This window comes from Platalea leucorodia (genome assembly GCF_965183815.1).
Source record: "Platalea leucorodia genome assembly, chromosome: 24".
Classification (NCBI taxonomy): domain Eukaryota; kingdom Metazoa; phylum Chordata; class Aves; order Pelecaniformes; family Threskiornithidae; genus Platalea; species Platalea leucorodia.
The window spans coordinates 2,670,508-2,691,979 of record NC_138846.1 but is presented as its reverse complement, the minus strand read 5'-3'; the positions used below and the strand labels follow the sequence as shown (position 1 = coordinate 2,691,979).

Here is a 21,472-nt window from a genome sequence, read left to right as displayed (position 1 = left end):
GGACTAACGGATGGAAATAACCTCGTGAGGTGGCCATAAAGGGCTTTTTTGGTGAGAAAAACCAGGGGTGCGGCGCGGCGACGCTGCTTTGGGGCGTTTGTCCCTTCTTGCCCCGCCGCTGCGGGGCCGGGGGCTCGTCCCCGAGGGCTGGGACCCCGCGGCGAGGGGCCGGGGGCTCGGCCGGCCGCCCCCCGCAGCCGCCTGGTGCTGGGAGCGCCTTGGGCCCCGCAGGCAGCCGCCGGCCGGCTCCCCGCAGCCCCCCGGGCTCGTTCCGGGCAAAGCAGCCCCTCGCGTCCTCGGGACCACCTCTCCCCTCCGTCTGAGGCGCGCAGACCCCGCTCAGCCCGTGCCTTTGAGGGCCAGGCGGGGGCTACGAGCCGATAGGCGGCTCTCGGCTGCGGTGGTTGGTGACAACAGAAGGGAAAACGCTTTAACTGCGGCTAGATCCCGCGTTACGTTTTCTTTGCTGGGTTTCTCTCCCTGCTTTTTCCCGTCATTTAGCGTTGCAGGCTCCCCCGAAGTGCCCTGCCCGCGGGGTGAGTTTTGGGGTGCTTGGGGCAGTGCCCGGCTCCTGCTCCCCGTTCCTCCCGCGCGCCCGCGGTGCCAGCTCGGCCCCCAAGCGCCTGAAATCGGGGATTTCCCCGCCCTGGGGCAGAACCGAAGCCCATCGCTGCCGTGGGGCAGAACCGAAGCCCGTGGCTGCCGCGGGGCAGGGGCAGATGCAGGGCTGAAGGGGCCTTGGGGGGGTTTGGGGTACCTGGGGGGCATGCCCCCCTCATCCCCCCGTTGCTTTCCCTTTCCTGGCCCTCGCTGCTGTCGCTCGGGAGGGTTGCGGTGTTTTTCCCGGCAGAGGGAAGTGTTTCTGCCCCTGGAGCATCCCCGGGTGCCGGGACGCGGGCAGGGCACGGCGGCGGGTACCACAGGCTCGATCTCGGCGGGGCTGAGCTTTATTGGTGGAGCCGCTTGTTTCAGCCCGGTTGATTCCCCCTTTCCCCACCTCCACGACCACCCCCGAGTCCTGCGGGTCAAACCTGGGGGCTCCTTCGCCCCGACGCCAGCCCCCGACCTCACCTGGCTGCATCCACGTGCCAGCACAATCCAGCCCCCGCGGAGGCATCGCCCTCCGCAAGGATGGAGCCGAGGCGGGGGGGTGGCAGAGTCCCGAGCCCCCGGTTGTGTCCCCAAGGATGGGGAAGGGACGCGTCCCTTCCCGACGGTGCTGGGCTCGAGGGGCCACCGCCTGCCCTCACTGCTCCTCCTTCTCCTCCTCCTCCTCGGGGAGCTTCTTGCGGGTGAAGAAGCCCAGCTGGGGCGAGAGGGAGAGGAGGGAGGGGAGCGTGAGGAAGGCAGGCAGAGCCCCCCCGTCCCCTGCTGTCCCCCCCAGGCCCAGCCCCGCTCTCACCTTCCACAGGCAGAAGATGATCAGCGCCAGGAGGAGCAGCCCCCCCAGGATGCTGCCCACCAGGATCCAGAGGGAGATGGGCACCCGCTTCGCCTGGATGATCTCAAGCACCGTCTGCGGAAAAAGAAGGGTCCCCGGGGAGCAAAGGGGGACGGGGGTGTCCCTGCGGCCCAGGTCTGGGGGCAGCGGGGGCCCGGGGGGGCTCCTACCTCCCTCCGATGTGCCCCCTCCTCCAGCACCAGCACGCTGCTCCCCGGGACCCCCAGCCAGGCCCTGCTGACCACTTTCACGCTCCTGAATTTAGCCTGGGGACGGGGAAAAGGGGGGGGTTCAAGCCGGGTTTCCCACCCCAGCTGGGGGCTCCACGCTCCCCCTCCTCACCCCGCGGAAGAAGTCGTTGTGGATGGTGCGGAGGACGTGGATGGAGACCTCCCCGCCGCGCTCCAGCCGCCCCAGCCGGCAGCTCAGCTCCTGGCACCAGGCGTTGCCGCAGTCCTACAGGGGGAAAACCGTGGGGTGACGTGAGAGGAGCCCCCCCAAACCCCCCCAAACCCCAGCTCGGGGGGGCTCACGGCGGCGCTCACCAGCCTGTCCACGTGCAGGAGGTCTTCGGGGTGCACGGGGACCACCGTGGCCGTGCCCCGCGGCTCCTCGGCGGGGGTCTGCAGCACGCAGGTGGCCTGGGCGGGGGGAGAGGAGCCGGGCTCAGCGCTGAGGGGGTGCGGGGACCCCCCAGGACCCGCGGCTCGGGCGAGGGACTCACGTTGTCGGCCAGGACGCGTGTGACGGAGAGGAAGGTGGCACGGCGGTAGCCCAGGGCTGGCAGGGCCATGCGGAGGGTGAGGTTTCGGACCGGGTAGCACCCGAAATTCTGCACCTGGGGGGAGGGAAATTGGGGTGAGCCAGGATCCCCCAAGCCCCCCTCCGCACCCCCATATCTCCTTACCTTCACCGTGGTCTTGAATTCGGGGCCGGGGCCGTGGGGGAAGGTGCCGAGCGGGTGAACCTCGTAGCGGTGCAGGTTGGCATCGCTGCCGGGACGAGAGCGGGGTCGGCTCCTGCATCCCCGCTGCCTCCCTCCCCAGCACCAGGAAGCCCCCCCATCTTTGCCCCGCTCCCCCCAGCCCTACCTGGAGAGGAAGAGGTCGGGCTCGTAGCGGATGGGGGCAGAAAGCCGGACCGCGTTGTCCTCCGGCGTCGCCTCGGTGCTGTCGCTGGAGGGGGGAGACGTGGCCGTGGGGAGCTCGGGAGGACCCCGAGACCCCCCCGGTGCCTCGGCCACCCCACGGGGTGCAGCCCCCCGCCCCGCTCCTACCTGCTGGCCTCGAGGGCGACCTCGGCTCGGTCGAGGAGGACGGAGCAGCTGAACTCCAGCTCCAGGGCGAAGGAGACCTGGGGGCGAGCGGGGCCGTGAGCGGGTGGGATGGGTGCACGGGGCCAGCGGGGGTCCCAGCGGTCCCCTACCTTGGCCAGTGAGCGGAAGACGGGGTAGCCAACGCTGCAGAGCCGGCGGTGACCCGCCAGCGCCGTGCACTCCAGCTTCACCGGGCTGGCGTCCTGCGGAGGGGGGGACGTCACCTGCGGGGACGGGAGCGCCAGGGGATGGAGCTGGGGGGGCTCGGGCTGAGCACAGGGGCCCTACGGCCACGTGGACCCCCACCTTGGGTTAGGGGAATCCATATGGGGCCAGTGGACCCCCACCTTGGGGTGGGGGATCCATATGGGGCCAGTGGACCCCCACCTTGGGGTGGGGGATCCACATGGGGCCAATGGACCCCCACCTTGGGGTGGGGGATCCACATGGGGCCAGTGGACCCCCACCTTGGGTTGGGGGATCCACATGGGGCCAGTGGACCCCCACCTTGGGGTGGGGGATCCACATGGGGCCAATGGACCCCCACCTTGGGGTGGGGGATCCATATGGGGCCAATGGACCCCCACCTTGGGTTGGGGGATCCACATGGGGCCAGTGGACCCCCACCTTGGGGTGGGGGATCCACATGGGGCCAATGGACCCCCACCTTGGGGTGGGGGCTCCATATGGGGCCAATGGACCCCCACCTTGGGTTAGGGGAATCCATATGGGGCCAATGGACCCCCACCTTGGGGTGGGGGCTCCATATGGGGCCAATGGACCCCCACCTTGGGTTAGGGGAATCCATATGGGGCCAATGGACCCCCACCTTGGGTTAGGGGAATCCACATGGGGCCAATGGACCCCCACCTTGGGGTGGGGGCTCCATATGGGGCCAGTGGACCCCCCAGCCTGGGCTGGGTTGGGGATGAGGATGGGCTGGAGGGTCTATATAAGACTGGCGAGACCCCAGTCTTTGCCCTGGGGTGGACTGGGGGGTCTGCACGGGGCTGGAGGGACGACGATGGCTTGGAGGGGCTGGGGGGTCCGCACAGGTCTGGGGGAGCCCCCCGCGTCCCCGTACCTGGAGCGCGAGGCTGGAGAAGTGGAGGTTGCTGGAGAAGCGGAGGAGCAGGCTGGCGTTGTAGGCGTTCTCCTTCTTGTTCTCCAGGACCACGTCCACCGCCACCTTCCTCCTGCCCTTGCGCAGGACGTGGGGGCTCTGCCTGCAGCGGCCAGGGCGGTTACGGCCCGGGGGGCTCCCGGGACACAGCTCAGCCCCGCGCCACCGCGGGGACACCCCCTACCTGGAGCCCACGATGTCCATGGTGGCCCGGAGCACCAGGTCCGTGACGCACTCGTTGTCCTCCCCGCAGTCCTTGAAGAAGGGGATCTGGAAGGAGCGGGGTGTGATCCCGGTGCCGGCAGCACCAGGGATGATCCCGGATCCGGCCAACCCCCGCCCCAGCACCCACCAGCTTCCGGATGGTGGTGGGGGACGTCTCATCCAGCACCGGCCCGCTGGATTCGGCCATGGCCAACCTCACCGTGAAGCTGAGGGGCCGCAGATAGTCCGTGGTGTCCTGGGGAGGGCGGGGGGGTCCCCGTTAGCCCCCAGTGCTGCTGGGGGGTGGGAAAAGCCGCCCGTGTCCCAGGGAGGGGTCCCGCCGTGGCTCACCAGGACGTGGAAGGGGAAGCGGACACAGCTCTGCCTCCCCAGCGAGAGCTCGAGGCGGCGCTGCAGCAGCCGCCGGGCACCTGAGTCGAAGGCGGCTCGGGCTCCCGGCGTCCTCTCCTCCAGGGACACGTTGTACCGGAGCTCTGTGCGGGGACCAGGACGGGGGTCAGGGGTTGGGGCCACTCGCGGGGCTGGGGACAGCCCGGAGACGCGCTGGGGACACCCCAGGGATGCTCTGGGGCCATCCCAGGGATGCTCGAGGGATGAAGCACTGGGGATGCTCCGGGGACACCCTGAGGATGCTCTTGAGATGCTCCAGGGATGGCACGTGGCTGCTCCGGTGATATTGAGGGGCCACCCCAGAGCTACTCCTGGGGTGCTCCAGGGATGCTCTGGGGACACCCTGAGGATGGGCTTGGGCTGCTCTGGGATCGGCACACGGATGCTCTGGGGCCACCCCAGGGATGCTCCGGGGAAGCCCTGGGATGCTCCAGGGCCGGGCGCCCGTCCCGTCCCCCCGCACTCACCGATCTCCCTCTCCCGCTGGCCCCGGGCTCGGGTCCCGGCGCGGAAGCAGACCTTGGCCCGGAGGCAGACGGCGCCGGTGCCGCCGCGGTGGCAGTTCTTCTGGATGACGTTGATGGATGAGGGCTCCACCGTCAGCGAGGTGTTGACCTGGACAATCTGGCGGGAGCTGGCAGCGAGGGGACAGCGTCACTGGCACGCTGACATCCAACCTTGGATGTCCCCAGGCTCTCCTCCTCTTACAGCAAGGGGAAACTGAGGCACGGGGGGGGGTCCAGGAGATGCCTGAGCGCATCCCGCCAGGCATGGCTGAGCCGGGTGGCCCTGCGGAGCGTGGGGGCTGGCGGCACAGCCATGTCCCCTCCGCCCGTCCCTGTCCCCAGGACTCACCGCAGCAGCACGGCCGCCCCCTGCGCCCCCACGGCCAAGTCCACCAGCCCGTCCCCATCCAGGTCCAGCTGCCCGTCCACGCTGCGTCCGAAATAGCTGAGGGCTGGGCCCAGCGCCGCCGCCTCGATGCGCTGGGGAGGCGAGAGCAGGGAGAGCAGTGGCTTCACTGCTGTCTTGTATAAGGTTGTGCTCAACCTCAGGTTGCCCCCAGATGGCAGCGAGACCCCCCCAAACCCATCTCACCTGCTTGTAATGGGGCAGGAGGGTGCCTGGGGCACCATGGTAGACATAGACGGCACCGCGGTGCCCGTCCTCCAGCGGAGCCCCCACCACCACGTCGTTGAAGCCGTCATGGTTGAGATCCGGCACGGCGGCCAGGGCGTAGCCGAACCGGGAGTCCTGTGGCTTCTTGTCGGCGTGCAGGGTGCCGGCGGGGGCCAGGAGCCGCTGGAGGGGCACAGGGCGGCCCTCGGTCCCCCACCGTGCCGGGTCCGGCCCTGTGTGCTCCGCGCCTGAGCCCCGGGAGGTGGAAGGGGGAGTGCAGGGGGATCCCCTGGGCTGTGTGTGTCCCCCCAGCCCCGCTGTGTCCCCCCAAACCCTCCTGTGTCCCCCCACCGCGCCCCTCTGACCCTGCAGTGTCCCCTCCAGCCCAGCCCCAGCCCTGCCGTGTCCCCCGGCCCCCCAGCCCCTCACCTGCCCCACGCTGTACAGATACACTCTCCCCGTCTCCCTGCTCTGGGCGCCCAGGTACATGGGAGCTGCCACCAGCAGCACGTCGGTGACCCCGTCACCGTCCACGTCCAGGGCGCACACCTCGCTGCCGAAGTAGGAGCCGATCTGCCGAGACAGCGGGGCCGCGTGAGGCTGGGGGCTGCCGGCAGCCCCTTCCCACGGCCGCCCGTCCCCCCGGCAGCCCCTACCTGCTCCCCCGTCAGCGCCTGGGCCACTGTCACCGTCCCCACGGCATCCAGCTCGAAGAGGATCACCTTGCCCTTGTGCTGGAAGCGGGGGGCTCCGGCCACGTACAGGCGCTGCCCGCCCGGCAGCCGCAGCGAGGAGACGGCGTAACCTGGGGTGGGAGAGCCCGGGCGTCAGCGGCAGGGAGAAGCCCTGGCGTTGGTGGGGCTGGTCCTCGGCCACCCTGTGTCCCTGGGGCACCCGGCATCCCCGGGGCACCCGGCATCCCCGGTTCCTCTCCATGCCCCGGACACTGAGCATCCCATTTGCTCCACATCCCTGAGGTGCTGAGCATCCTCAGTCCCCTCTGCATCCCCAGGGCACTGAGCATCCTTTGGGTGCTGAGCATCCCTGGTTTATCCTGCATCCCGGGGGCACCGAGCATCCCCGGGGCACTGAGCATCCTTTGGGTGCTGAGCATCCCTGGTTTATCCTGCATCCCGGGGGCACCGAGCATCCCCGGGGCACTGAGCATCCTTTGGGTGCTGAGCATCCCTGGTTTATCCTGCATCCCTGGGGCACCGAGCATCCCCGGGGCACTGAGCATCCTTTGGGTGCTGAGCATCCCTAGTTTATCCTGCATCCCGGGGGCACCGAGCATCCCCGGGGCACTGAGCATCCTTTGGGTGCTGAGCATCCCTGGTTTATCCTGCATCCCGGGGGCACTGAGCACCCCTGGGGCAGTGAGCATCCTTTGGGTGCTGAGCATCCCTGGTTTATCCTGCATCCCGGGGGCACTGAGCACCCCTGGGGCAGTGAGCATCCCTGGGGATCTGTGCATCTCCAGGACACGGAGCATCCCTGGTTCACCCACATCTCCGGGACACGGAGCATCCCCGGTTCAGCCCACGTCCCTCGGGACACCCCCCCGTACCCAAATAAGCCGCATGGTTCTTCAGCTCCAGCGGGAACTCCTTCTCGAAGGCTTTCCGGGGTGGGACGATGCGGCCGCGCCGGCTCTCCTCCAGCACGGCCCCATCCCAGTCGTAGGCTCCCACGGTGCCGAAGAGGATCCCGTCCTGGGGGGGGAAGCGAAGCGGGGGGTGACGCGATGCCGTGGCGGGATGGGAAGCCTGTGTCACACACCTCGAGGCCATCGCGTGCATGGCGATGCCTCACTCTCCCCAAACCCCCCCCAAATGTCACCTGCCCAGCCTGGGACGCTCAGCGTGACGGGGACGCTCAGCGTGACGGGGACGCGCAGCCCCGGGATGGGCTGAGGATTTTTTTCCGCTGCCCTCCCCGCTCCAGCCCTTCCCTGGGCCGGATCCCGGCCGGCCGGCAGCCTCACCTCCAGGAGGTGGATGGAGAAGCCGATCTGGGACATCTCCAGCTCGAAGGAGCTCTCGTTGTCCCCGTGGGTGCCTGGGGAGGGGGAAGGAGATGGGATGCCTCCAGATGTGGTTCCAGATGTTTTTCCTGCAGCCCCCCGCGGGGTCCGGGACTGGAGCCGGCCCCACGTCACCTTCCAGGCTGAAGATGCGGTCGCCCAAGGCGTCCACGATGTCGTTGAGGGCGGCCTCGTCGGTGACGTTGAAGAAGTATTTCTCATCCGGGTCGCTGGCGATGTACTTGATCTCGCGGATGAAATCCTCGGGGTCCTGCTGCCGGCGGAGGTAGTGCCCCAGCACCTGGGGAGAGGGGGCCCAGCGTCGGCCGGGGGCCGGATCCTGCCCCCAGCGCAGCCGGGATGGGGGTCCCCAGCATGGCACAAAAGGGAAATGGGGAAACTGAGGCACGGTGCCTGCTCCCGACCGGCGGGCAGGGAGGTGGCCGGGGCGCTCACCGCGATGGCGTAGCGGGTGACGTTGCGCCTCTCGCACTCCGCCAGCGCCTCGGGCAGCTCCTCGCCGTCGTGGGACTCCCCGTCCGTCACCACGATCATCAGCCGGGTGGCATCCGCCCGCCCGCCCCGCTCGGGGCTGAAGGCTTCAGTGCTGCCGGGATGGGTGGCCTGAGGCCGACCCCAACCCCCACCTGGACCCCAATCCCAATCCCAGTCCTAACCCTGATCCCAGTCCCAACCCCAATCCTGATCCTGATCCCAGTCCCAACGCTGATCCCCATCCCAATCCCCACCCCAATCCCAATCCTGATGCCAATCCTAATCCTAACCCAGATCCCGACCCTGATCCTGACGCCAATCTCAATCCCGACCCCTATCCCAATCCCGACCCCTGTCCCAATGCCAACCCTGATCCCAATGCCAACCCCGATCCCAATCCCAGCCCCGATCCCAAGCCCAACCCCAATCCCAAGACCAACCCCAGCCCCGATCCCAATCCCAAGGCCAACCCCCATCCCAACCCCAATCCCAAGCCCAACCCCGATCCCAAGCCCAACCCTGATCTCAATCTCGACCCCTACCCCGATCCCAATCCCAAACCCAACCCCGGCCCTGATCCCGCTCCCAACGCCAATCCCGACCCCGCCGCCGGTGCCCACCACGCCCGGCGGATGGCGAAGGCCGTGCGCGTCTCCCGCCCCTCCTGCCGGCTGATGTTCTTGGCCGCCTCCACCACCTCCTCGGCCGTCCGGTACCGGCCCAGCGCCCACTCGTGCACCGCCCGCTCCCCGTACTGCAGCACCCCCACCTGCGCGGGACGGGGTGCTCAGCCCGCGGCCCCGCGCCCCAAAACGTGTGTGTGTGTGTCCCCCGCACGGTGCGTCCCCCAGCCCTCGGCCCCCCGCAAGCATCCCCAGCTGGCGTCGCCCCAGGGGTGGCATCACCCCGGGGATGATGGCATCGCCCCGGGGGTGACGGCATCGCCCTGGGGATGATGGCATCGCCCCGGGGACAATGGCATCGCCCCGGGGGTGACGGCATCACCCCAGGGGTGGCATCGCTGCAGGATTGCCCTGGGGACAATGGCATCGCCCCAAGGATGATGGCGCTGCCCCAGGGACGATGGCATTGCTCTGGGGACAATGCCATCACCATCACCTGGGGACAATGGCACCATCGCAGGGGTGGCATTGCCACAGGGACAGCAGCATGGCCTTGGGGAGAAGGGCATCAGCCCAGGGATGATGGCATTGCCCCAAGGACAATGGCATCGCCATAGGGATGATGGCATCGCCCTAGGGGTGCCATTACCCCAAAGGTGGCATCGTCCCAGGGACAACAGCATGGCCCTGGGGACAATGGCACTGCCCCAGGGATGGCGGAATCACCCCAGGGATGATGGCATTGCCCTGGGAATGATGGCATCATCCAGGGGACCTCCTCACCCCAGGGACAACGACGTTGTCCTGGACATGGCATGGCCCTGGGGACACCGGCAGGGCCCTGGGGACACTGTGATGGCCCTGGGGACACCGGCAGGGCCCCGGGGACACCCCCTCACCTGGATCTGGCCGGGCCCGATGAAGAACTTGCTGAGGATGTTGCTGAGGAAGTTCTGCACCTCGTACCAGGGGTAGATGCTGTTGGAGCCGTCCAGGACGATGACGATGTCCATGTAGGTGGAGCAGCCTGCCACGAGGGACGCAGCTGGCACCGGCACGGCACGGCGCGGCGCGGCACGGCACGGCACGGCCCGCGCACACCGCAGCCGCCCCCCACTCACGCTGTGCCGTGGGCGCGATGGTCCCCACCGGCCGGAGGTCACCGTCCAGCCGGGCGCAGATGCCGGTGCTGAAGACGGAGGTGCCGCACGTCTGGGACCAAAGCGGGGCGCAAGCCTGGGGGGTGACGGGGACGACAGAGCGCACGGGCTGGGACCTGACCCCCACGCCCGGCCCTGCCTCGGTTTCCCTCGGGGGGAGGCTCCGCTCACCACGAAGCCGCCGTCCCTGGAGTCCAGGAGGGTCATCCCGAGGTGCACGCTGTGGCCGGAGCCGGGGGAGAGCCAGGGCGCTGCGGATCCTCGGGGCCGGGGAAAGAGAGATGCCGGGGGTCAGCGCTGGGGTGACCCCCCGAGCCCCACCGCGGCCGTGCCGGGACGGCTGCCGGCCTGCAACGGGCAAAGCCGGGCGCGGGTGTGGCCACCCGTCCCCGTGGGGCATGGCGGTACCGAGGTTGGCTTTGGCGCACGTGGCGTTGGGGGGTCCCACGCGACACTTGTAGATGTCACCTTGGCGGTCGCCGTCCCAAGGGGCCCCCACCAGCAGCCTGCGGGGACGTGGCAGCATGGGGGACACCGGGCCGGGTCACCGGCACCACCCCGCTCCGGCTCGGCCACGACATTTCGGGGCGCAACGCCAAACCCTGCCCGCCCCCGCCGCCGGCACCGTGCCACGGCGTTTCCGCCACCGGCCCCGGGCTGCTGGCGGTTTCCGTCCGTCTGGCTGTCTGTCTGTCTGTCCTCCCTTTGATCGGCATCCCAACCCCGGCACGGGCACTGGGCCCCCCCGGTTTTACCGATGGGACCCTTCTTTTCGTGCCCCCCCACCCCAAGCTGTGCCGGGGCAGAGCACAAACCCACGGCAAGGCTTAAAACTCCATTTCTGCCCCCAGAAAACACGGAGGGGCTTCGCCGTCCGGCTCCCTGCCCCGGCTTCCCCCTCCCTGCCCCGGCTTCCCCCTCCCTGCCTCAGTTTCCCCTCCCTGCCCTGGCTTCCCCCTCCCTGCCTCAGTTTCCCCCCTCCCTGCCCTGGCTTCCCCCTCCCTGCCCCGGCTTCCCCCTCCCTGCCTCAGTTTCCCCTCCCTGCCCCAGCTTCCCCCTCCCTGCCTCAGTTTCCCCTCCCTGCCCTGGCTTCCCCCTCCCTGCCTCAGTTTCCCCCCTCCCTGCCCCGGCTTCCCCCTCCCTGCCTCAGTTTCCCCTCCCTGCCCCGGCTTCCCCCTCCCTGCCTCAGTTTCCCCCTCCCTGCCTCAGTTTCCCCCCTCCCTGCCTCAGTTTCCCCCTCCCTGCCTCAGTTTCCCCCCTCCCTGCCCTGGCTTCCCCCTCCCTGCCCTGGCTTCCCCCTCCCTGCCTCAGTTTCCCCTCCCTGGGCATCGCAAGCTGCGCACCCCCCGTCCCCCAGCCCTGCCCCACGCACCCGCCCCCTGGGACGTGCTGGGGGGGGTCAAAGCCCCACGGGTGTCCCCATGTCCCCCCCCATGGGTGCCACTCACCACTTCTCCCCGCCGCCCGCCCGCTGCAGCACCTTGTAGCCAAACTGGGCTTCGGCCGGCCCGTGGAAGAGCCGCGGGCGCTTCACGTCGACGTTGAACCCCACGCACAGCCCTGGGGGGGGACGGCGAGCCCTGAGGGTGGGGGCACCCACGGAGGCAGGCGTCCCACGGTCCCCCCACCCTACGCCCATCTATAGGGACGGGGCCGCTTCGGCGCAACCCCCAAAGCGCGAAGGCTTCGGCACCGCGGCGCCCACGCGAAGCCCCCCCGCCCCAAAAACCTGATTTTTTGGGTGCCGCCGGCAGCACCCATCTCCACCCAGCGGGGAAGGAAAACGGGGGGGGGAGGACACGGGGATGGGTGCGACCCGCGATGGCCGCGCCGCAGCCGCCTCGTTTGCCGGCCGCAGGCCCATAATTAGGCAGGGCGATGGCCACGGCGGGCTCTGGGCAGCGGGCGGAGGGCGGGAGGATGAAGAGGGCGGCTGGGGAGCCGCGGCAGGGCCCCGGCACCCATGGGTGCTTGGGGCGCCCGTCGGGGTGGAAACCTGCGGGGAAAGGTCTCCGTGGGGCTGCGGCGCTGGCCCCCGTCCCGGGGGGCGTGGGGAGAGGTCCTGAGTGCTGGGTGCTGAGCACCCGGCGTGGGGCTCCGAGCATCACACAGGCAGCACCCAGCACCCCACGTACAGCACCCAGCACCCCAAATGCAGCACCCAGCACCCCACATGCAGCACTGAGCACCCCAAATGCAGCACCCAGCACCCCACAGACAGCACCCAGCACCCCTCGTACAGCACCCAGCACCCCAAATGCAGCACCCAGCACCCCACAGACAGCACCCAGCACCCCATGTATAGCACCCAGCACCCTACATATAGCACCCAGCACCCCAAATGCAGCACTGAGCACCCCCCGTTTAGCACCAAGCACCCTGTATGCAGCATCGAGCACCCCAAATGCAGCACCCAGCACCCTACATACAGCAGCCAGACCCTACAATGCAGCACTGAGCACCCAGCACCCCACGTACAGCACTGAGCACCCCAAATGCAGCACTCAGCACCCCAAATGCAGCACCCAGCACCCCATGTATAGCAACAAGCACCCCAAATGCAGCACTGAGCACCCCACTGGCAGCACTCAGCACCCTACATACAGCAGCCAGACCCTACAATGCGGCACTGAGCACCCAGCACCCCATGGGCAGCACCAAACACCCCAAATGCAGCACCCAGCACCCCATGTATAGCAACAAGCACCCAAATGCAGCACTGAGCACCCCACTGGCAGCACTCAGCACCCCAAATGCAGCACCCAGCACCCTACAATGCGGCACTGAGCACCCAGCACCCCATGTACAGCACTGAGCACCCCAAATGCAGCACCCAGCACCCCAGAAGGCCCCGGGGTGGCGAGGCCAAGTCGGGGGGTTCCATTCTGGGGGCCCCGGGGCGCTGGCGTTTGCCTCCAAACCCCAGAAGAGCCACAAGGCGCTGCACCCCCCATCCCCAGCGCCCCCGGCTCCGGATGGGGAAACTGAGGCACTGAGGGGAGGCCACGGGCCGCTGACGCCGGCGCTGGCTGCGTGCCTCAGTTTCCCCAGCCGGCGGGGCATGGCGAGGCCGCGCGGACGTGCCCGGATGGGACGGAGACGGGCTGGGGACCCAGCCGCCAACCTCCCCCTCGGGGGGTGGAAACCCCTGCTTTTGGGTCCTTTTTTCCCCCCAAATGTAGAGATTTTCCATTAAAGTTTTTTTTAGCTCCTCGTAGCGGGGTTTGGCTTCCTTCCACGCCGGCACCGGCCCCTTCCCGGCCCCATCCCCAAACCAGGGGAGGTTTCGGGGTCCCCCCTCCATCAGAAAAAAGCCAAAAATACATTGAGGAGGGGGGAGAAGGACCAAAACGGGGCGGTTTTCCCCCAAATCCCCCCCGACCGGCTCGGCGGCGGCATCCACACATCGCTGAGCTCCGGGTTAATGGGTACCCAGCTCGGCACCAACCCCCCCCGCAGCATCGCCACCCGCCCCCGATTCACCCCCAAGCCCCCCCTCTTTTCCCGAAGCCGGCTGGATTTCGGGGCGACGTTACCTGGGAGCAGGAGCAGCGCTGGGAGAAGCCGCCGGCACCCACCGCCCTCCATCGCCCCACCGCCGGCATCGGCCGCGCGCGGCTCAAAGGTTACTCTGTCTCCGTATGGGATAGGGTTTTTTTTTTTTTTCCTCTTTTTTTTAATATTTTTTTTTCCTCCTCCTTCATCTTCAATTGGCTGCTAAAAATAAACAGCCGGAGCGGGTTGTTTTTTTTTTTTTTGGAGGACGGAGTTAGGAAAAAAAGGCAAAGTGGAGAAAAACATGGAAAAAAGAGGCGAGGGAAGGAGGGGGCAGGGGGACGCGGGATCTCGGGGGCAGCGGGATGCTCGGGGTGCCGCTGGGGGGGCTTCTCCCCTTTTCCCGGCGAAGCGGTCCCTGCGTGGGGCGGGAAGCGGCTCCCGTGGTGTCCCCAGCAAGGACCGAACCCCGCGGACGTGGCTGGGACCCGCGGCTCTGCTCCCCGGGGACCTCGATTGAAGGCTGGGGGTGCAGGGATGGGGGGTTTGGGGTCCTCGCTGCCGTCCTGGGCTCTCGGTGGATTCCGGGTGGATTTCGGGTGGCCACGTCCTCCGGGTGACACTGCCACCTCCTGGGCACTGTCCCCATCTCCTGTCCCTTGGAGGAGGCTGAGAAGATGGGGTGACCTTGGTGAGGACCCCCCCATCCCACCCCACCATCTGCTCCTTGAGCCACCCCTGGCAGGGGAAACTGAGGCAGATGGGATGCCCAGCCCTTGGTGGCACCCCAAGACCGCCTTCCAGTTACTGAAGGACACGGGGCAGCAGAGGCCACCGCTACGTGGTGGCATCCACGACCGTCTCCTCCTCGCCGGCGGAAGGACCGGGCTCCCCGGGGCTGCCCAGGAGGCTCCGAAGCTGAAGCCAGAAGAAGGGTCGCCTCCCGAGCTCGTGGGGCCACTCCAGGTAGGTCTTGGAGCCCAACATCTTCCGGAGCCGGGCGAAACGCCGGGGCAAACCCCGAGCATCGATGGCTTCCTTCACCACCAAGATGACGTCCTCGCTGCCCAGCCCCACGGCGCGCTGGTGGGCGAAGTAGAGCTCGTAGTTGCACCACTCGCTGTCGACGAAGCTGCGGGAGAGGACGAAGATGACCTTGGCGCTCCGCTCGATGTTCTCCACGATGTTATCGATGATCCAACGGCCCGGCGTGAAGTCCCGCTCGTGGATGCAGAGCCGGTAAGGCGGCGTGTTGCTCTCCAGCCGGTGCAGAAGCTCCTGGCGAACCCAGTCGGCGTCGGCGCGGCTGTAGGAGACGAAGGCGTGGTAGGAGCATCGCCGCACGGTGTCTGTCCGCCGCCTGCCGTACTTGGCGCGCACCAACCGGTACGTGGCTCGCAGGTACCAACCGGCGTCCAGCTTCCAGCAGAGCACGGCGCACGCCGCCACTGCCACCGCCGTGCTGGCCACCGCCACGGCCACCAGCGCCGGCACATCGCATTCCAAGGGACGCGGGGCGTAAGCGGCCACGGCCGTATCCAGCAGCGGCTCGGGGTGGTAGCAGGTCCAGTTGTGGGGCCAGTCGGCCAAGATGGGTCGTCCCCGTCGCCGCGTCTCCTCCAAGAAGAGGTAGAGGTCACAGGTGCAGTGGTAGGGGTTGTTGCCGGCTGCCAGGCTAACGAGCCGCGGCATGTTGACGAAGGAGCCACGGTTGATGACGCCGAAGGAGTTGCCGTCGATGGTCAGCACCTCCAAATGGGGGCATCTCCACTCGGAGGGGATGAACTTGATCTTGTTGCCGCTCAACCGCAGCTCCCGCAACCGGGGGCTTCGGGTGAAGTAGTCCATGTCCAAGCGGTCGAGCTGGGAGTAGGAGAGGTCCAGGTACTCGAGGGTGGTGGGCAGGCACCCAAAGGTGCCCGCCGTCACCCGGTTGTGGTGCAGGGCCAGCCAACGCAAGGTGGGACTCCATTGACACGTCTCCTGCAGGCTGCCCAAGCCGTTGTGGCTGGCGTCGAGGCGGGCAAGCCGGGGCCAGGTCCGCGTCAAGGCGGCTACCACAGCCAGGCGCAGGAGCTGGTTGGAGGCCAAGACGAAGCTCTCCAGCTTGGGCATGACGCCCTGGTAGTGGCAACGTTGGTTGTAGATATAACCATCTTCCAGACGGTTGCTGGAGATGTCCAAGGCCTCCACGTTGCGCATCTCGCCCCAGGCGTCGCAGGGGACGTAGTTGAAGTTGACGTTGATGATGGAGAGGGCGGCCACGCCGCTCAACCAGGTGAAGGTCCAGTCGAAACGCAGGACGTCGGGGTTGCTGATGTCCTGCAGCAAGAGGCGGTCGAGCCGTGGGGCGGCCGCCCCCACGCCAGAGTTGTTCCACCGTGGCGAGCGGGCAAAGTCGATGGCCACCAGCGCCAAGTCGCGGACGCGGGAGCGTTGGACGTTGAGCAGGGCCAAGCGGAGGAGGTTCTCGTTGAACTTGCCCCGGTAGAAGACCAACTTGGTGATTTGCAACTCGGCCAAGCCGGCGAAGGGATCGGCATCGCCGGTGTAGTAGGTGAACTCGAAGAGGTTACGGAAACGCAGGTAGTCGAGGGGTTTGCCCCGCAGGTCCCGCAGCATCACCGGCAGAGCCGCCGCGCTCTCGTCCAAGGCCATGTCGCACCACAGCTCCGTGGTGTTCAGCCACGAGAAAGCCCCGGCTTCGTACCGCCGCAGGCTGGAGGCCGACTTGATGGCGAACTTCTGCAGCGCCGTGTCCTTCAAGACTGCGAAGTCTCCCCGGGAGATGTCCCGCAGCAGCGGCCCCCCCAGCGACAGCACCTGCAACCGCCGCAGCTCGCCGAAGACGCTGCCCAACGCCGCGCTGCAGTAGAGGTTGTTGGACATGTCCAGCCAACGGAGGTTGACCAACGGTTGCAACGCCAGTGCCGGGATGTGGTGGAGGGAGTTGTTGAAGAGCCGGAGATGCTCCAAGAGGAGGTTGGAGAGGAAGGCATCCGGCGCGATGCGGGAGATGTTGTTGTAGCCCAAATCCAAGCGCCGCAGCTGGGTCATGCCGGCAAAGTCGCCCGCCGTGATCTCCCGTAGCTTGTTGTAGGAGAGGTCAAGGCTGCACAGGCCGCCGGGGAGGCCGTGGGGCACCCGCAGCAGGTCCTGCCCCTTGCACAGCCCCGTCTCGTTGTCGGCGTCGATGCGGCACGGCGGCCACGCCGCGTCCCCCGCCAGCACCAGCAGCGCCAGGCACCAAACCCCCCGGGCGCCGGCAGTCGGAGGGGCCGCATGGCCTCCGGCGTGGCAGCGGGGTGGCCGGGGAGGTGCCGCCGGTGGCGGGAGCGGGGCCGGGGCTGGAAGGGGCATCCAGGCATCCCCACGGAGCCGTCCTGCGGCGGGAGAGGAGCGGGGTCAGCGGTGCCGCGGCCCCTCGGGGACGCGGGGGCTGCGCGGGGGCGACCCCGAATGTCCGGGACGCCCCCGGGATCAGCCCCCAGGAGGGCAGGAGGTGGCAGCTGGATCCGGTGGGATGGGGACGGGCAAATCTTCCCTTGGGGGCTCGGGGACTGGATCCCAGGGGGATTGGGGAACTGGATCTGGGCAGGGACAGGAGACTGGATCCCAGGGGGATCAGGGATTGGATCCCTGGGGGGTTGGGGACTGGATCCCGGAGATCAGATCCTGGGAATCAGGGACTGGATCCTAGGGGGATTGGGGACCGGATCGGTGGGGTGAGGGGGGGTGGGACTGGATCCAAGGATCAGGAAATGGATCCCAGGGGGATTGGGGACCGGATCCCCAGGGGCTCCCCCGGGCTGAGCCCCCATGTTTTGCTTCTCCACTGATTTTTAGGGTGGGTTTTATTTTCCAATCAAAGAAAAAAAAAAAAAAAACCAAACCAATTTCAAAAATGAGCTTTTCTGCACAGAAGCAAACTTGTGCTCCTCGGCCGCGGGGCCGCTGCGGCCGGGAGCTCAGGTGTTTTTATTGGGGGGGGGAGGGAAAACCACAGGAAACTGGAGGAGAAAAACAGACGGCGTCTGTCCTGCCCCAACGCCGAGGGCAAAGGTGGCACAGCGGGGCCAGGTAGGGCCCCCGGGGTCCCAGCCCTGCCCAGGCCCAGACCCCAGCCCGGGGGGGACGTGGGGGCATGGGGCAGCCGCCCTGCTTCACCCTAAAAATGTCCCCCCGCGTCCCAGGCTCCTCCCCGTGCTTGCACGGAAAGGAGGAAAAACACCTGGAAGCGGCCCAAAGCAGCGGCGGTTGGGCGGCGGAGCGGGCGGCGGGGCACCCGCGGGGGCTGGCGCGGTCCCCGGGGTCCCTTCGTGCGTCCCCCCACGGGAAACGCCTGCGCCCCGTGGGGCTGCGGCGCCCACGTGGGGAAACTGAGGCACGGGTGACCCTCGTCCCACCCCGCCAAAACCCTCCCAGCGCCAAACCCTTCCTCATTCCCGACGCCAGCCCAGCCCGAACGCCGCGGGAGCGCCCCGTCACCCCAAAACCCCCCCAAGCTCCCCCCCCGGCCGGCCCCTGCTCACCCCACACGGCGCCTGGCATGCAGCGAGTTCAGCCGGTCTCAGCCGGGGCGGGAACAGCAGCGGTCGCATCCAGGAACGGGAGGGGGAGCGAGGCCGCGGCGATGCCAAGGCGGCCGGCGGCGCGGTGCGGTGCGGCGGGCCGGGAGGAGGCCGCTTTCCCTCCCCGGCCGGGGCGGCCCCCCGCTGCGCTTTGCCCCCGGGGAAGGGCTGCGGGCAGGGCTGCAGGCAGGGGCCGTGCCGGGGGCCCGGCTCGCGGGGGGGCTGGGGTCCCCAAAGCCCCCCGCGCCCCAGAACGATGTGACCTCGCGCGCCGGGGTCCGGTGCTCCCGGCACGGTGCCCCCACTCCAGCCCAGTACCCCCAGCTCAAACCAGTGCCCCCAGTCCAGCCCAGCACCCCAAATTCAGCTCAATTCCAGCAGCCCCAGCCCAGCTCAGTGCCCCCAGTCCAGCCCAGTAACCCCAGTTCAGCAACCCCAAATTGAGCTCAGAGCCCCCAGTCCAGCCCAGCACCCCCAGTCCAGCTCAGAGCTCCCAGTCCAGTACCGCCAGTCCAGCTCGGTGCCCCCAGTCCAGCCCAGTGCCTCTGGGCCAGTGCTCCCAGTCCAGCTCAGTGCCCCCAGTCCAGCATCCCCAGTCCATCCCAGTGCCCCCAGCCCACCCCAGTGTCTTCAGCCCAGCCCAGCACCTCCAAACCACCCCAGCATCCCCAGTCCTTCCCCACAGCTGCCCAGTACAAGCCCCCCCCCGGGCTTGGCGCTGCCCCGGCTCCGTCCCTCTGCACACAGGGGTCCCGGTGGGGGGGTCCCAGGGGGTCCTGGGGGGGGTCCCAGGGGGTCCCCTCCACCGGCTCCAGCCCCCCGCGACGGAAAGCCAAGCACCAGGCAGCCCGAGGGACGCACCCAGACCAACCTCGAGCCCTCTCCTTAATGACCGACTAACGAAGACCCCGCTCCCGTCAGCGGCGAGCTCGCCCGGCGGGTTTGGAGGAGCACAAATAGGGAACGGGTGGAAGAGCGGGGGGAAAAACCCTCCGCATCGGTGTTTCCAGGCTCCGCCGCGAGGCGCCGGGGGTCCCGCCGAGGCCACCGCGTCCCCCAGCCTGGCGGGACCAGTCCCGGTTAATTAATGGGAATTGAACTTGGATGACGGTTGCTGGTTTCGGTTTCAGAGCTTCTCTTGCCTGGGAAAGCTCCGCCGCGGCGGCAGGAGGGCACCTGGCGATCGGCTCTGCAAATCAACCCGAATGCGCTGGAATTAGCTCATAACAACCCGAATGCGCCGGAATTAGCTCATAACAACCCGAATGCGCCGGAATTAGCTCATAACAACCCGAATGTGCCGGAATTAGCTCATAACAACCCGAATGCGCCGGAATTAGCTCATAACAACCCGAAGTAGCCGGAATTAGCTCATAACAACCCGAATGCGCCGGAATTAGCTCATAACAACCCGAATGTGCCGGAATTAGCTCATAACAACCCGAATGCGCCGGAATTAGCTCATAACAACCCGAAGTAGCCGGAATTAGCTCATAACCATGGGAATTAGTTGGATTTAGTTCATCACCATGCGAACTAGTCAGAACGAGCAGCTCAAACCCCGTCCCCGCTCCCCCAAGGTACGATCTGTCTTCTCTTTATAGACCACAGCCCAATAAACACTGGGATAAATGGATTTTTTTTTTATTATCCAAGATGATCCTGCTAATTAATCGGGATATTTTGGGATAAAAGTAGATTTAAGAGGAGCGCAGGAGGCTGGAGGCCCCGGCCCCCGACACTCCCGCCTCCGTTCGCCGCCGGGACGATGGGGACGGATGGAAAATGGTTTATGGGGGTGGAAACGCCGTACGGGTTCTCCGGGGCGGCTGAGGGACGCGGGCAGAGCTCCCTGCGCCGGCAAACGGGAATGCGGAGGCGTCCGCGGAGCTGGGGAAGGGCTGGGAGGGGATTTCGGGGGATGCGGGCGAGGGGGCTGAAGGCGGCCGGGAGGGGACCCACAGAACCAGAGGTTCCCCCCCAGATTTCGGGGAGCGCCGAGGCCAGGCCAGCGCGGAAAAACCCAGCGCCGAGGAGGCCGGGGAGCCGACGGCAGGCTCCCGCTTCGGCGAACGATTCCTAAACCCCTTCGCTTTCGTATTTAATAGAAACATTAAATTAAGGATGAAAATTAAGGATGGGAATGAAATAAATAGGAAAATTAAATAAACCAAGTGCAAAAGAGTTACATATACGGAAACAAAAATAAGCTCAATATGTAACTATTTCATGGATGGAAACAAAAATAAGCTCAATATGAAGTAGTTACATATGTGTAAACAAAAATAAACTATGAAATAGTTACATATGTGTAAACAAAAATAAGCTAAGTATGAAATGGTTACATATATGTAAACAAAATAAGCTCAATATGAAGTAGTTACATATATGTAAACAAAAATAAGCTAAGTATGAAATGGTTACATATGTGTAAACAAAAATAAAGTATGAAATGGTTACATATATGTAAACAAAAATAAGCTAAGTATGAAACAGTTACATACATGTAAACAAAAATAAGCTAAGTATGAAATGGTTACCTATATGTAAACAAAAATAAAGTATGAAGTGGTTACCTATATGTACACAAAATAAGCCCCATATGAAGCAGTGACCTATACGTAACCAGAAATAAGCTAACCGCGCAGCCTTAGGCACGCACAAAGAGAAATAACCCAGGCACCAGCTGTTTGCGCAGGCAGAACCAAACCCAGAGCCCCTGTGCCGTCGCCAGCAGCTCCGCAGCCATCCCACACGGGGAAACCCAGAGCTCCGCGTCCGGGCGCGGGGCAGGGCCCCGAGGCCCCCGGCCCCGCACTGGGTCACCCCCGGCCCCCACAGCCCGCACCGGGGCCACCCCCGGCCCCCCCGGCCCCACACCGGGGCCACCCCCGGCGCCCACACCCTGCACCGGGGCCACCCCCGGCCCCCACACCCCGCACCGGGGTCACCCCCGGCCCCCCGGCCCCGCACCGGGGTCACCCCCGGCCCCCGCACCCTGCACCGGGGTCACCCCCGGCCCCCTCGGCCCACACCGGGGCCACCCCCGGCCCCCCCGGCCCCGCACCGGGGTCACCCCCGGCCCCCGCACCCTGCACCGGGGTCACCCCCGGCCCCCTCGGCCCACACCGGGGCCACCCCCGGCCCCCTCGGCCCCGCACCGGGTCACCCCCGGCCCCCTCGGCCCACACCGGGGTCACCCCCGGCCCCCCCGGCCCCGCACCGGGGTCACCCCCGGCCCCCTCGGCCCACACCGGGGTCACCCCCGGCCCCGCACCGGGTCACCCCCGGCCCCCTCGGCCCACACCGGGGTCACCCCCGGCCCCCCCGGCCCCGCACCGGGGTCACCCCCGGCCCCCTCGGCCCCGCACCGGGTCACCCCCGGCCCCCTCGGCCCCGCACCGGGTCACCCCCGGCCCCCTCGGCCCACACCGGGGTCACCCCCGGCCCCCCCGGCCCCGCACCGGGTCACCCCCGGCCCCCTCGGCCCAC

General features: G+C 67.3%; 2 protein-coding genes across 2 annotated transcripts; both read right to left on the bottom strand.

Moving 5' to 3' along the window:
- Positions 1-1,246: 1,246 nt before the first annotated feature.
- ITGA10 (integrin subunit alpha 10) lies at positions 1,247-13,502 on the bottom strand (the record flags this gene model as incomplete). The annotated part of the gene is made up of 30 exons (XM_082333037.1): positions 1,247-1,306; positions 1,403-1,516; positions 1,612-1,707; positions 1,784-1,897; positions 1,987-2,082; positions 2,166-2,279; positions 2,349-2,433; positions 2,533-2,616; positions 2,718-2,794; positions 2,867-2,959; positions 3,841-3,982; positions 4,064-4,149; positions 4,232-4,339; positions 4,435-4,577; positions 4,962-5,128; positions 5,350-5,480; positions 5,593-5,796; positions 6,043-6,186; positions 6,270-6,418; positions 7,181-7,325; positions 7,598-7,671; positions 7,772-7,937; positions 8,093-8,243; positions 8,752-8,900; positions 9,654-9,781; positions 9,876-9,990; positions 10,086-10,174; positions 10,323-10,420; positions 11,363-11,474; positions 13,451-13,502. 30 exons carry the CDS (start codon positions 13,500-13,502, stop codon positions 1,247-1,249), a joined length of 3,486 nt encoding a protein of 1,161 aa, XP_082189163.1.
- Positions 13,503-14,233: 731 nt separating this feature from the next.
- Positions 14,234-16,769, bottom strand: LOC309600431 (toll-like receptor 2; the record flags this gene model as incomplete). Its single annotated transcript, XM_082332770.1, has 1 exon — positions 14,234-16,769. The coding sequence occupies one exon, from the start codon at positions 16,767-16,769 to the stop codon at positions 14,247-14,249; it is 2,523 nt and encodes an 840-aa protein (XP_082188896.1). The 3' UTR covers positions 14,234-14,246.
- Between the last annotated feature and the right edge of the window lie 4,703 nt (positions 16,770-21,472).